The 14,552-nt window shown below is 41.6% G+C and overlaps 2 protein-coding genes across 3 annotated transcripts; both read right to left on the reverse strand.

The window, feature by feature from the left end:
• Positions 1-2: 2 nt before the first annotated feature.
• Positions 3-2,065, reverse strand: LOC127601938 (purpurin-like). The gene is made up of 6 exons (XM_052067661.1): positions 1,911-2,065; positions 1,678-1,792; positions 1,371-1,507; positions 1,172-1,284; positions 462-674; positions 3-355 (listed from the first exon to the last, which is right to left on the reverse strand). The coding sequence occupies exons 2-6, from the start codon at positions 1,789-1,791 to the stop codon at positions 345-347; spliced, it is 588 nt and encodes a 195-aa protein (XP_051923621.1). The 5' UTR covers position 1,792; positions 1,911-2,065; the 3' UTR covers positions 3-344.
• Positions 2,066-8,412: 6,347 nt separating this feature from the next.
• Positions 8,413-11,408, reverse strand: LOC127601925 (potassium voltage-gated channel subfamily V member 2-like). Of its 2 annotated transcripts, none has more exons than XM_052067639.1 (2): positions 9,954-11,407; positions 8,413-8,872 (listed from the first exon to the last, which is right to left on the reverse strand). In XM_052067639.1, exons 1-2 carry the CDS (start codon positions 11,280-11,282, stop codon positions 8,606-8,608), a joined length of 1,596 nt encoding a protein of 531 aa, XP_051923599.1. In that variant the 5' UTR covers positions 11,283-11,407; the 3' UTR covers positions 8,413-8,605. The 2 variants fall into 2 exon arrangements, 1 of the variants encoding a protein (XP_051923599.1); XR_007962671.1 differs by having other exon boundaries at positions 8,750-8,872; positions 9,798-11,408.
• Between the last annotated feature and the right edge of the window lie 3,144 nt (positions 11,409-14,552).

A 14,552-nucleotide genomic window follows, 5' to 3' on the forward strand; every position in this document is an offset into this window, starting at 1 on the left:
TGAACCTTGCAGTTGTTTTTGTTTTTAATAAAATGTACTCCAGAATGATGGAACAGTACAGATTTCATCCATCTGCGTGATAACGACAAGACTGTTAAGAGGGGGCAGGGGGGGTTGTGTCATCTTGTTCAGGCAAACACAAAGGACGTTTTTTTTTCTCTTTATCTTGGCAACTGCATTATATTACACTGAGGCGTTCTGCCATGACAACGGGAACAATGATGACAATTTTACACAAGACAGGATTCTTCTTGTCTCTTGGGTTAGCTTTAATGGTGTACTGATTTCATGCCCACCACGATGACTCTGAAGTTCTTTCTCTCCAGCTGTTGGTTGCGACATGTTTAGCAAGCTCCTGATGAGAAGGACAACAATCAATGGATTATAGTTCAAACGTCCACCTTGGTTATGACATCTAAAATAAATCCATAATTGTGCCTAGTGCAGGAGTGAACACGTACCGGACTGGAGCACGGGCTGGAACTGACCCCCCATGCAGATTTCCTCCTGTTTTTGGCGCACGACTCTTTGGATAGGAGGTGGGAGGCCGCGGGGGTTGCGGGAGAAGACCAAGGCGTAGCCGTCCTCGCAACTTCCGTCCTCCTTCAGGCTGCGGCAGGCGTAGGTGATGGCGTAGTTATCGTAGTCGGTGTCAATGATCCAGTAGTTGTCACCTGGAGGAGCACAGAGCACATGCTGAGGTCTGTGTGTGTTTGTGTGTGTGTGTGTGTGTGTGTGTGTCTGTCTGTCTGTGTGTCCTGCACAATTTACCCTTTCAGGGACAGCGGTTTGAATTAAATAAACAAGTTGGTTAAATCGATTGGACAGATTGGTCTAGTTTCTGATCAGATCAGTGATTGTTTTTTTTTTTTCAACTCAGTGATTGACAATCTGTTCCAAAATTCTAGTCTTGTATAGCCTAATTATTATTGTGTATCGGAATAAGGAAACACTTATTTCATTGAGAAGCATTTTATTTTTAAAAGACGGTGTTAATCATCGACATTTATGCATGTGGAAAAATATATGCTGAAAATTATGTGTAACTGGCACAATAGCGGTCATGGTGATCTTTTTGTGCAAGTGTGCATTGTCCACATAAAGTAATGATTCAGCTATTCCAGATCGTGTGAGTATATGTGTGCACGTGTGCAAGATTTATTGCTCCTACCTCCACTGGACAGATAGCTGGCCAATCCCTGGTAGTTCATGAACATCTTGCCCGGGCTTTCAGGGTCTGGCACAGAATACTGAGCGGCCATGTCAGCGCATACCACCCAGAACCTGAACGTCGTACAAGGAGTTAGAAATCAGCAAGCGAGAGTTTCAGCACTTGAACAAATAGATGCACGGCAATATGCGCTGCTCACCCAAACAGTGTGACTCTTCCCCTGGAGGAGGCCACCATAGCGCCATCATCTCCAACAGTGTACTCGGCAGAAATGTTGTCCTGAAGGAACAAACCCTCAGGATCCTTCTTCTGCAAGGCATACCACTTGCCTGCATACTGATGGCAAAAATTAAGATCATTTTAGAAGCATTCAAAACAAAATACTTCTCTTCTGTACATGATACCATCACTGCATACACTAAAAAAAAAGATGACAATATCTGTACTTTTTCTTTACTACTCTACTCTTCTGAATTATTTTCCTTCATGAAACAATGCAGACTTACTCTTTTGGGGTCAAAGTCCTGTTTGACGGTGAAGCTGTCCACCACGCAGCTGGCCAGGCTGTGCTCCACGCTGGCCAGAAACAGCATGACCACGGCAAACATTTGGAAGTCCATTCTGGGCAAAGACAAGTAAGCAACATGTGTTTGCTTCATGTTTCAAATGAAGATTCTGGAGCTGCGGCTTTTCTCTGCGGGTCTGGCCCGTCCGTCCCAACAGAGGTGCGTCACCTTACCTTGTAGGGGTAGCGGCAAGATGAAGCAGGAAGGTCCAATTCAGAGTTGTGAGCGACCAGTCGGCATTGCAGTTTTTATACCTGAAGCACACCTGACTCTCAGTTTATTTTCATGTCTTGAACCTAAATACAGATTTTAAATCTACCCTTAATCCATTTAACCAAATCCCCCACTGTAAGCTGCTGACTGCTTGCATTCAGCAGTGTATGGGCTTTATGTAATTGTTTGCAGAGCTACATAATAATAATGACATAATGATTGGTGTGCTGGGTTGGCCTGAGCATTCGTCCGGTCCTCAGGCTACCTCCGTGGCTGCATTAAAAACATTTATGTGAAATTTATTGGGGTTTACAAGAAAACAAAACAAAAACCAGCACCAGCACACTTTTGATTTGTTTACACTTGGACGACATATTCACAGTATCGTTCAGGCAACATGATGGTGGTCAGCACGTCTGGTTCACAGTTACAAAGTTTGAATCTTTGCCTTCCTTTGTGGCATTTGTAAATGCGCTACGTGCGTTTTCCCTTGTGACCATGTTGAAGCGTCGTTGGGCAAGATGCTGAATCACCAGTTGCATCATCAGAAGGTGGATGAGGAGTCAGTAAAGTGCCTTGTAATTTGAAATGCGCTGTACAAATGAAAGTCCATTTACTATTCAATAATAGAATAGGTGATATCGTAACATATTTATGAATTAAGGGTTAGGTTCAGCACTTTTTAAAATAGCTGTCAAGTACAACGCATGGTAAAATCCACCTTGCGCAAGCTTTTAGGTGTCAAACTTAAAACCAAAAAATGAAAATATCTAAAAACCTGATGCGCTACATAAAAAAAACAACTAAAGACATTTTTAAAATAAGCATCAAAAATACATTTAGTGACACAATAAAGCCATTGCTGATGACAATTTGCTGTTGACCAGAATTATTATACACTGTAGGACAAATAACAAATTGGTTTGGGGAAAATAGTGACAGATGAATATTTTGGTAGCCTTCTATTTATTGTCCAAATTCTGCTGAGGAGGAATTCTCACTTTGAGTGCAGCTTTTCTCCCAAAATAAAAAGCACAAATCCCCTGAGCGGGAAACATCAAGTGGGCGCACAGCGCTAGTGGGCCACAGAAAATATGGCAGGCTGGGTTTGACTCTGACACCAGTACTCTGAACTGTCACTGCCTACCTGAGATCTAAAGGTGGCATGGCTCAGTGGTACGATGGTCATTTCCCAACCCAGAGGTTGGTGGTTTGCTCCCTGGCCATTGTGACCATGTCGAAGTGTCCTTGAGCAACATACTCCACCTTCAGTTGCTCCTGATGCTGTGTCATCAGTAGGTGAATGAGGTCATAGCAGGATGTGCAAGGAGTACACCTGGTAGAAAAACGCTATACTGTATTATATAAGTGATAGCCCATTTAATGGAGACCATTCAGGGTTAACCCCACTTCTTGTCCAAAGTCAGCTGGGAGAGACTCCAGCACAGCTGTTACTTTAATAAAGAAAATGGATGTTTGAATGATTGAAAACTCTTTATCCTTCAACTTCCCACTAACCGAGATGATGACATCACTGATATCCGTTGCAACTGTATTTGTAAATTGTGTTCAAATTACCCTCACGTGCCCTGCAATCTATGAAGCCATTTTTTTGACAGAACAGGAAAAATGGTCTTGATGTGGCTATTTTTAAGACCGGTTCATTCAGAGCAACTGCAATGTTCGGCCAGCGGAAGCTCAGGTGATCAAATCTTACTTGTTCAGTTAGGTAATGTCTATAAATAGCGGCAGACATACCTCGACGTGCTGTTGAACGTTACAATACCGTACTGGGGAGAAGGCAACCCCCCCCCCCCCCACCCCCAGGCCACATTGTAGTTTTGATTCCCTCTGAGGGCCAATATAACCGAAAGCACCTAAATGTATAATCACAGCAGCATATTATAATTGATGCATGCCAAGTTTTTAATGAGTTAGGCTAATTTGTTCAGTGTACGTTACTAAAAGGGACAAAACTTGCAATTTTCTGACAGATTTTTGCAAGAAACATGATGTAGATGTATTACGATTTGTTTTAGCAAGCCACATGCAATCAATGTGGTGGCTGCATCTGGCCCCCCGGCTTAAGTTTGATACCTGTAATAATCTTTGCCGTTAAATGTATACTGACTAAATATACTGTACCAAAACACAAATTCTAATTGAAGCAGGAAATGTATTGGTCCATTCATGAGTCAAACACCTGTGAATTTTACATTTCAGCTTGTTTGAGAAGAGCAAGTTGGGCAAAAAATAATGACATCCAGAACAGTTGGACATATGCCCATTCAAAATTTTTGCAAAGTTCAAACTACGCTCACCTGCAAACGCAATGGTGCATCTGGAGCTCATTGTGAAATTTCAATCGAAAGCTGAATATTGCTACAACGGTATCCCCTAGACATTTGTGAGCAACTATTTTTGACGACAGAAGGTGAGCGCTAAGTTTAGCCAAAGGAATGGCTTTGTGCACGCCGCACCGCTATTATTGGCAAGCTGCACTGAGGCGTTATCCAAGACTGATTGCTGACTTGGGCTGATCCAGTTGAAGACGCGCACCTTCTTAACGGGACATGACCTCACGTTGTCTGGACCGGCGTCACGTCAGGTCACTTGTCAACCGAAACCAGTCACATGACAACGTCTAGCAGAATGTCAAACTTATTAACTCATTTGAAACTGCATCACACCAAAGCAAGTGCATTTAGAAAGATGATCATTCGTTCTGTACTTTTTACGGAATGGTCTGCCGTGCCATTTCTCATGGAAAACGGGTCCCTCGACTGAAATGAGGTTTATTGGGCCGCTCCGACCCAATCAGTTTCTTTGCAACCATCAACAAAAAAAGAATTGAGTCTCGACAAGAAAAGCAAGTGCACATTAGTGGTACCACTCTACATTTATTCAAGCAACTTCACAGTCTGTAAGTACGTTGTGGACTGGGACATACAAAGTGAGAAGTGTTGTTGTTTAAAAGTGCATTCTTAAGTTCAATAATGTAACAATGGCTGGGGAAAAAAATAGTGTGTGTGGTTGGGGTTTCGCCATGCAAACATTTTCACAAACAAGCGTTTAAGGGCCAAATATTTACATGATTAATTTATCAACAGGACTAGAGGTGGGCAATCTGGAGAAATAAATTATCCCTAAACAACGGTGTCGATATCTACAAGATGGGAGCGTTCGAATGGTTGAGCACTGACGTTGCCCGTTCCAAAACGACGAGGGAGAAGTTAGGAAGTACGCATGTAAGTAAAGTTTCATTTCAGAATGGTGTCTTCATTTGCTGTAACGACAAAGTCAAATACGATTAGTTCAGTATATTTACAAGCACAACATTAAACAGTTTCAGTTTCATAGTTCAGCATGTACAAAAGATGTCTAGTACGTTTGATTACCCTCTGCAAGCTGCTTGGCAATGCGCTCCTGTTCCTCACGAGCCTTCTTCTCTTCCTCCTCAATCCTCCTCTCCTCAGCTGCAATCGGCTTCAAGTGATCTGAACAGAGGCGTGCGGTCAAAGCGGGGGGGATGTATTGACATTGATACTCAGTGGTGAACCATGCTTTAGAGTAGTGGTCCCAAAACTTTGTTGAGACAAGTACATGCTGCCAGTTTTTTTAAGAATTGGTACTGTACTGATAGCTAGCTATAGCTAGCTATTAGCGAAAAAACTGCTATTGTTTACGTGGGCAGGCTGCGTTTCTCTGCTCGCATTTTTTCATGCTTTCCACTTCATCACTCGGGCGCTACTTGTTCACATGATTCAACGTTTTTTTTGTACTGACTTGTTTTCGTCGATATAGCAAGCACAACAGCTTTCTATACGTCACTCTGGAGATAGTGCTAGGAGCAGGGGTAGGGGGGTGGGGGGGATCTCTTGTCAAAATACTTTCAACTTCAGAAGTCACGGCTCCCCATCAGCTGCGCATATAGCTGTACGTTTGGTCAATTTGTTATCATTACTTTCAGTTTACTGCTTTTTCTTTCATTTATTGGCAGATTCTGTGGATTTCAACTTGCAAACCAATGTTAGAAGGGGCACTCCAATTGGCTAGTGTGGGGCACATTCCCGCCACGTCTGATGGAGTACATTTGTTCACAACTCGCGGGTCTGTCTCTGTGCAGCTCAGTCCCAACTGTCTGTGGACCGGTAGTTGGGGACCCGTGCTTTAGAGGACAACTTACCATATCGCCTCTTGCCATATATGATGCCAGCGATCAAAGCTGAATACCTGGCAGTCTGGAAAACAATATGTGAACACACCAGTACGTCAGAAGGCCATTCTCAGACTTTAGTCTGAGAGTGGCAAGAACTCACAATCAACAAAAACTATTGAAGTAAATTGGACATATTGAAATAGCCATACATATTTCAAAAATATCAGGTGACTTTTTATTGATCAAGGTGCATCCTAATACAGTTCACTTCTCATAATAGTTTTCGCAATGCATGTATAAAAGATCCAGCCTCCAACAACAAAGGGTTTGAGCTAGGGATCTAACAATATGTTTTGTTTTGGGGTTTTTTTTACCGATAACCTTGCGGATTGATATTAGGCCAGTTCGATACATCGCTTATGGTGAATGATACTATTCAATATGATAAAAATGATTTTGTTTCAATATTTTGATATGGTAACAATAAACCTACACTAATCAAAGGTAACTCAACCCCCCCATTGGAATTCATTTTAAAAACTGAGATTTTCTTATTCCAAAATAGAAAAATATCAGAACAAGCTAGTGTTTTTAACACGAATTTACCTTAATATCAGAATAAACTGGTTCTTTCTATGCATTAAAACATCCATGTAAGCAATCTTTTGATAAATCGCTTTTTATATGTGAACAATATTCAATAGTATCTTTTGAGGAGCAAAAAATAAAAAAATTACAGTGTATATTTTCATATTAAATTGACCTGATGCTGTGATTGCTGTCCTTGCAGAACAACTGCATGTAACAGAGCACAATTTCGCCAAAGGCTCGCATATTCTTTTTCTAAAATATCAGATGTCTGGCTACAAGCCAGTTCTCTGCGTGCTCTCAATGAGCCTCATTTACTTAAGTACGCACCAATTTCTGCACAAAACATGCGTATGCAATAATAAGTCATTCTTTGAGCAGCAGGAGGAGTTAAATTGTTATATTTTGCAATAAACAAGGCAGCAACACCTTTTTTGTGTGCCCCATTATCTTGCACGGCAGTCGCTACCGTTCTTTCATTCAGTAATGTTGCTGTTTGTGATGCCGAATGAGACGCGTTGACGTGATATTGCACTTGGCATTTTCAAAGACTATATACGACAACCATCTTGTCAAGACTAGTTTCTTGCAAAATCCAAAGTGCTCACACACAAGCGAACACTGCATCGACTTAAAAATCTGCTCTTCCTCGCCGCTCAGATCCATGTTGCGTGCTTGACTTAAATCCCAAATACAGTATTAGTATTGTAGATCTACTCACATTGGAGTAGTGTAATAGTACTGTATTGTATATAGTGTAGTAGAAAATCCGCATGTACGGTTATTGACGCTCTTCATGGGGGGGGGAGTCCAAAAAGTATTTTTTTAAATCACACCAATAACCTATTATTACTGGGTAAACAAACCTTAATCAATGGAGACACTGCAACCGGGGGAGCCATGGCTTCACAACAGGCTAGCAGCAGACAGCATACAGCAGCGAAAAGTCACTTTGTCGTCGCGAAGGATTGTGGGAGGAGTAGGTGACTTCTTCATATGGTGCGGTTGGGCAGCGACAGGCTATTGTTAAAGTGCTGCCATCTTCTGGACATTCACAGAATACTTTAATTACTGTTGCTTGACTAAATTAGTTTGACTCATTCCGTCAACAAGGTTGTTATTCATTTTACTCAAATTCGTTTTACTCATTGAAATTCACAGAAATATTATTTATCTATTGATTAAAACTCCACCCGTTTTAAAATGAGTTGTATTTATTTATTTATTAGTATCATTTAGTTAAAAAATTGGCCTTTATGGTTTGAAAACATAATTAAGAGAGTTAAATCAACTGGTTACTATAAGTAAGGAGGGAACATTCGCAATTGTTCCCGTGTTCTCACCCTTCTTGCATGGGGTTTCTCTGGGTACTCCGCCTTAATTTACTTACTCCGAATAATATTTTGGAAACATTGAACATACTCCTTGGGATTTTAAGATTTAAGTGATAACAAACAAAACAAAACCTCAGTTCATAATATATGTTCTGAAAAATGTAATTGTGAGCATGACTACGTTAAGATTCAACCATGTGTGTTGAATTTTAATCTTTGTCATTGAACCAACATAACATTTATCCTCAAAGAAACAGAGGGTGCCACATTTTTGGAGTGGAGTGGAGTGCAAGAGTGGAAATAACATATAATTTATTTTAAACTATGTTTAATCCATGTTTGTTTCACTTGTAATGATGATTTATATAAAAACTGTTCTGCTTTAAGAAGGATGAGACCAGTCTAGTGTTTAATTTTCACCCAACGTTGGTCAATTATGAGGTTTTTAAATAAGACGCTATCTGCATCGGGCTTCTATTCATGTTTGTTAAGGCAGCAAAGTAGATAATCTGTGGAGTTCAACAAAAAATGATGTCGCTGACACTCCACAAATATCTGAAATTATACCGTTTCTTCAGTTTTCATGACAGTGGTCCTTTAACAAGCAGTCGTTGAGCTTCTGCATGGTCCTCTTGGCGAATCTCACTTTCCCTCGATTATTCAGGGAGGCTGTGTACTGATTGGACTTGAGTTTGGAGTAGTAGTCTGAGAACTTGTTGAAGAGGATGGATATGGGCAAACCGTTGAGGATGATTCCGAAAGCGATGCAGATGAAAGCAAAGAGACGACCCAGGATGGTCTCTGGATAAACGTCGCCGTAGCCCACCGTGGAGATGCTGACCTGCAGGATTTTCAGGGGACAGCAGTCACCATCATTATGAGGAACAAAAAAACATTTCAACTCTCTTTTGCTGATTTATTTAACGGATGTGTTTGGTTTAATTTTGGTATGTTTTTGCGACTTCCTAAATGCTACACTAGATGTCCTTCATAATAATAATAATAATAATAATAATAATAATAATAATAATGAGTTTTTCTTCAAATGCATTAGCATTTTAAACAATTCAAAACATCATGTAAATTAATATGCTGCACTTAGACGCATCTTATTGAAGCGTTGCACCAAGCACCAATGAGATTAATTTTTTGACAGACTCGCACGTCTTGATAGAATGTGCCAGTCAAGTAACTCAAGGATTACCTAGTTTTTGCTTACACAATTCGTCATCACTTGTTAGTAAGTCAAAATAATTAGTGATCCAATATCCAACGTGGTTATACAAGTCGCGTTGAAAATCCTCCCCCCCCCAAAAAAAGCAACATTTTACTCAGTCCTGGTGTATTTTACCATAGCCTACTTTCAAAAGATGTGTTAATTCCGTCCATCCAAGGTTAAGCCCTGAAACAAAACTGGTGCATTGTGAAATGATTGCAGCTATCGTGATTTACATGTAGACTGATTCATGTTTGCCATGGAGACCAGCGAACGACTGCATGAACGGAGAAGAAAAATCTACTGAATGACTGCTGTCAGGCTGCTGAATAAACACGTTAAACCTGGACTCACACCCACTCACCCATTGTAAATAGCACAGGCACCTTATGCAGCATATTTGCATATATGCTTCTATCGTATATTTCATATTTTATATTGCATTCTGTGCCGTGTACAATTATTTTTTTAATGCATGCAAATACTTTTTTTTCCACTCCTTCCCTCCAAATTTTAATAAATGTTATCTTATCTTATGACAAAGACTGACCTTGAGCGAAATGTAAGCCTCAAAGCAAAGTCAGCAGTACATGCTAAATGAGGTGATTGAATCCCGTCCAGTTTTGATGCATCGTGTTGTTGGAAAAACGTGGCTAAAAATACCCTTTTATCCACTGGATCTTTCACTTCATGAAGACCTACTTACAGATGCCCACCACCAAGCATGAGGAATGCTGGAGAAGTTTGTTTGCGGCATGTCATGTTCCACAGTGTAAACCATGGCAGAGAAGCTGAAGATCCCCATGGCAATGAAGAGAAACAGGCATCCGACTTGTTGGTAGCACTGCCGCAGAGTGAAGCCGAACGCTCGCAGGCCCGTGGAGTGTCGGGCCAGCTTCAAAATACGAAAGATGCGCATCAGTCTCATGATCCGCAAGACTTGTCCGAGCTTTCCCACCTGCCCCACGGCCTGCATGTCGGCCTCGTGCTTCACGTAGTTTTCCTTGTTGTCAAAGAATTCCAGGATGGCCTGCAGGTACTGAGGCAAGATGGCGATCAGGTCCACAGTGTTGAGCACACTCCTGCTGAAGGCTTTGAGGTCAGGGGTGGAGACCAGACGTAGCACATACTCCATGGTGAAGAAGGCAATGCACATTGACTCGACGTACTCCCAGTAAGTCTTTCCACTGAGCTGTCCCATATGAGCTCGATACTGCATCTCCTCCACTGTGTTCAGCGTCATGGCCACCAGGGAGATCAGGACGAACAGACTGGACGTCACGGCCATCAGCTTGGCCTTGATTGAAGAAAATGGCTTCTCCATCAAGTTCCAAATAGCTCGCCGCCGCTGGCCCATGAACATATCTTGAAAGAGCGCTTCGTTCTCTTCGATCTCCACCTCGGCTTCCAGCTCTCTCTGGATCTTCAGCTGCTCGTTCAGCTCGTCCTGTCTTTCCTCGAAGGAGATGCGGCAGCAGCGGTGGGTGTTCTTGATCCTCACCCCCCAGTAGTTGATCTCCTCTAGGAAGTTGCGGGGGCACAGCTCATCCTTGATCCACAGCACACCAGTCCGGTAGAAATTGAAGATGCTGTGAAAGATTTCGGGGTCTCGGTCGAAGAAGAACTCGTTGTTGGTCACACTGTAGTCATCACACAGGTCCAGTTTCATGTTGTGGTCGGTGTAAGTGGCCAGTCGTCCAATTCTGGTCTTGGGGTACCTCGCTGCCATCTTGTAGGCGATTTGGAAAGACGTCCCACCTACATTGATGTTGATCGTATAATTCTTGGATGGGGAAATTTGTTTGGAGGAGCCATGCTGGACATCATCGTCTTCATCTTCATATTCAGCGTAGATATCGTAGATGTCTTTGCTCAGCTCTTGCATGGAGTTCCATGTCCTCACACAGCTCTCCTTTGCTGACGGATAAACAATTTCTGAGGATCTCCGATTAACATCAGAGCCTGTGACTTTGTAGTTAGGGAACAGACTTCGTCTCCTGTTGAAGAACTGGAACACCTTGCCATTGCTCCCCATGTCAGTGTACAAACTGGAAAGAAGGCAGAGCACTACTTCTGTCTAACAGCCTTTTACCTAAGCATGGAAAACATGAGCGGGATACCTCATGGCCCCATTAATGTTGCTGACTGGGAGGATCCGTGTGCTTACAGGACATCTAAATACCATTATCCTCTGCTGAGCTCCCGAGCTGCGATAATGTGGGCAGGGTGGCATATCCTAACAAATGCTCCCCATCAATGTCCCCTTATACAGCAATTACCATTTATAACACTGATTGATTGTGCTCACCGTTAAGATTTTATGACAACTATAACAGCACCATACAAAACAGCCCGTTGTGCGCTGTTTTTAAACCTTGAAACATGGTATGTTGCTACCTTCGTATACGGAAGTGCTGCTATAATTGATGACCAAAATAACTACTGTATTTTCACGACCATAAGACGCACATAAAGGTCTAAAATGTTCTCTTTTTCTCATTGATGAATACAAGTACTGAAGCGTGTTATCCAGTATATAGATAGATAGATAGATAGATGGATGGATGGATGGATGGATGGATGGATGGATGGATGGATGGGTGGGTGGGTGGGTGGGTGGGTGGGTGGGTGGGTGGGTAGATAGATAGATAGATAGATAGATAGATAGATAGATAGATAGATAGATAGATAGATAGATAGATAGATAGATAGATAGATAGATAGATAGATAGATAGATAGATAGATAGATAGATAGATAGATAGATAGATAGATAGATAGATAGATAGATAGATAGATAGATAGATAGATAGATAGATAGATAGATAGATAGATAGATAGATAGATAGATAGATAGATAGATAGATAGATAGATAGGAATCTTTCTGCAGTCCTCTGAAATTACACAAAGGAAGTCCGATAGAAACACATTTCTTGTAAGATCCCACACAATGGCGGGTTCAGGAATTATGAATTATCCCTATCGAGTCAATCTCTCAGTTAGAACATTAAATCTCTACATTCATTGTTTACTGCTGAAATGCAAGGTTTTTGCCTCACTTCAACTAAGAAAGACAGCAGATACATACAAGAGGATCAAGGTATTAAGCCTTGATCTGTACATATGTACTCATTGGGGGTTGGGGTCCTGAACCAAAGTAGACGCCGTCATTCTCCGATGCCTTGAACCCGCTTATCGAGTATCTATGGCTCTCCAACCCTCTGTTTACTCAGAATGGACAATAATTGGCCGTTTTGACCACTTCCGTCAAACAATTCAATAGCTCCGCCCCGACTGACGATGGGTTGAGAGTTTGTAAGTGCTGTACATGGAGCAAAAATAATTCATATAACAACAATAAAATAAAACAATAAATTATAATTAAAAAACAATAGATTAGTGTTAAAAGGTAAGTGTGACCTCATAAAACGGCGCATTATTAAAACCACAAAGCACATGGTTAAAAAAACAAAAAGAAGGTGCTTCAAATTCATGTGGGCGGAGTCAAGCGTTTAGGTTCACCCTACGTTGAGCCTCGCCTCACTGCGTTCTGCAGACCCGGCTCAAAATTTTGAGGGCTCGAAAACGGGAGTCAAGTTGCATTGCAACGCTATCCAGCATATGTGCGATTCTGTAAAAGTAAAAGCTTAGGGAAAACGGAAGCCAAATGAGTACATTTCTAATTTCAGTGTGTATATTGTAAATGTTCCAAAAATTTTGCATGTTGCATGAAACAAAGTGTAACAGTCAGTTTGTCTTCACTTGTTTAGGCGATATACACCAGCTGCCGACTGCAAACTCAGGAGATGGCCATTTTTCCATACATGATATCTAATTTTGTTCATAGAGTTAATATTACCAATGTACACTACTGTAACATAACCTGTGCATATTGTATTAATTATTTCCTTTAAATGGTTTAGATCCACCAATCCCCTAAAAAGACATCAGATGAGCATGTAATACGACAACAAACGTCCATACTCTAAGTCTTATTTTGAAAATAACACAAAGGAAGCTAGTTTGTGGCACGGCTGATAAACTAAGAAAGAGAAATTGTCTAAAGAGGGACCAAGGTTGTTGGTGTGCGGTGAGGGTCTGCGGTGAGGCTGGCGGTAGGTACAAATTGACGAATATCCGATTGGTTCCAATGATCCATTCGCATAGTTGTCTCATAGTTTATTCGTTCGTGAGCGACTCATCGCGAACATTAACGGGTATGAAGATGGGGAAGAGCGTAAAGACCAGCCGCCAAAGTGCACAGTAGAATTGGCGATGTCTAAGCTAACGCGGCTAACAGTTGCGCGGTGTATTCGAGCAGACGGGGCAATTCAAGAATTTTGTCCCGCTTTTCCCGTGGCTGTATTCACGTTTGCCTTTCATGAAGGTAACTTGCGTCTCTTGTGTAAACTAACACGAGCGTCGTCGGATGCAGTTAGCCCAGGTCGGCTCCGAGTTGCACTGTTGTGTTTCTGGTGGCCCCCCACCACAAACAAAACAGGACAGGACATGCGCGCTCCGTGTTGCTTGCAAGCAGGATTTTTCTTTCTCTGCAGAGAATGTCGCATGACTTTGCTGCTTGCTCGTCACCTGCCACTTTTGAAGTGGCAGTGGTATGGAAGAGGAACCAATAATTAGTTGATTCATACTCAAATGGTAAGAAATTACATGTAAAAGTATTTTCGGAGGTAATTGTTGCTGTAAGTGTGAATTGCAATTTTATAAACGTTTTACTCGGTAATCAGTGTACTGTATTTAATTGGTGCAACGAGAGTATTCATTATGGAGTGAATATAATGTTTATTATTGTAGTTGTAGTTTGTAATATTGCATATTACAGAGTTTTGCCTCAGAAACAGTTGTGAGTCACACCTCATTTCGTCGATTTTTTAGGCAGTTAATGGTTTTGTAGCCAAGCACATCTGATTTTGTGGAGCAGGGGCAGTATTATTGAGGAGCGTTTCATCATATATTTTGGGATCTCCAGAGATGTCTTCAGAAATGTTAGTGGAGTCCACCAAGTCAATCAATCCTGAACGAAAGCTGTATTTGCAGAACTGTCAGTACTATCTAGCAAGAATGCAATTAAAATGACATGTCCAAGTAGACTTTCTCCAACCAACAAATGCAGAAATTAACTACAATTATTTACTTTCAGTGTCTGTCAGTGAGACATGTCTTTGCAATCTAAGGCTGAAGGTCACCCAAGTCATGTAAAATGAGACATCTGTGGTGGCTTCACCCAAGTGACATTCAATTGCGGTCTAGATACAGAAGGGTGAACATCTCCGGCGAAGGACGCGGT

Source organism: Hippocampus zosterae, chromosome 6 (assembly GCF_025434085.1).
Source record: "Hippocampus zosterae strain Florida chromosome 6, ASM2543408v3, whole genome shotgun sequence".
NCBI lineage: Eukaryota > Metazoa > Chordata > Actinopteri > Syngnathiformes > Syngnathidae > Hippocampus > Hippocampus zosterae.

What these genes read in the sequence shown, in the direction of transcription:
- LOC127601938 (XM_052067661.1), bottom strand. Translation starts at nt 1,791, where the DNA reads ATGGACTTCCAAATGTTTGCCGTGGTCATGCTGTTTCTGGCCAGCGTG. An exon ending in AGGACTTTGACCCCAAAAGA is followed by an intron (nt 1,508 to 1,677) that starts GTAAGTCTGCAT and finishes TTTTGCCATCAG; the next exon opens with TATGCAGGCAAGTGGTATGC. An exon ending in GGAAGAGTCACACTGTTTGG is followed by an intron (nt 1,285 to 1,370) that starts GTGAGCAGCGCA and finishes TACGACGTTCAG; the next exon opens with GTTCTGGGTGGTATGCGCTG.
- LOC127601925 (XM_052067639.1), bottom strand. Translation starts at nt 11,282, where the DNA reads ATGGGGAGCAATGGCAAGGTGTTCCAGTTCTTCAACAGGAGACGAAGT. An exon ending in ATGCTTGGTGGTGGGCATCT is followed by an intron (nt 8,873 to 9,953) that starts GTAAGTAGGTCT and finishes AAAATCCTGCAG; the next exon opens with GTCAGCATCTCCACGGTGGG.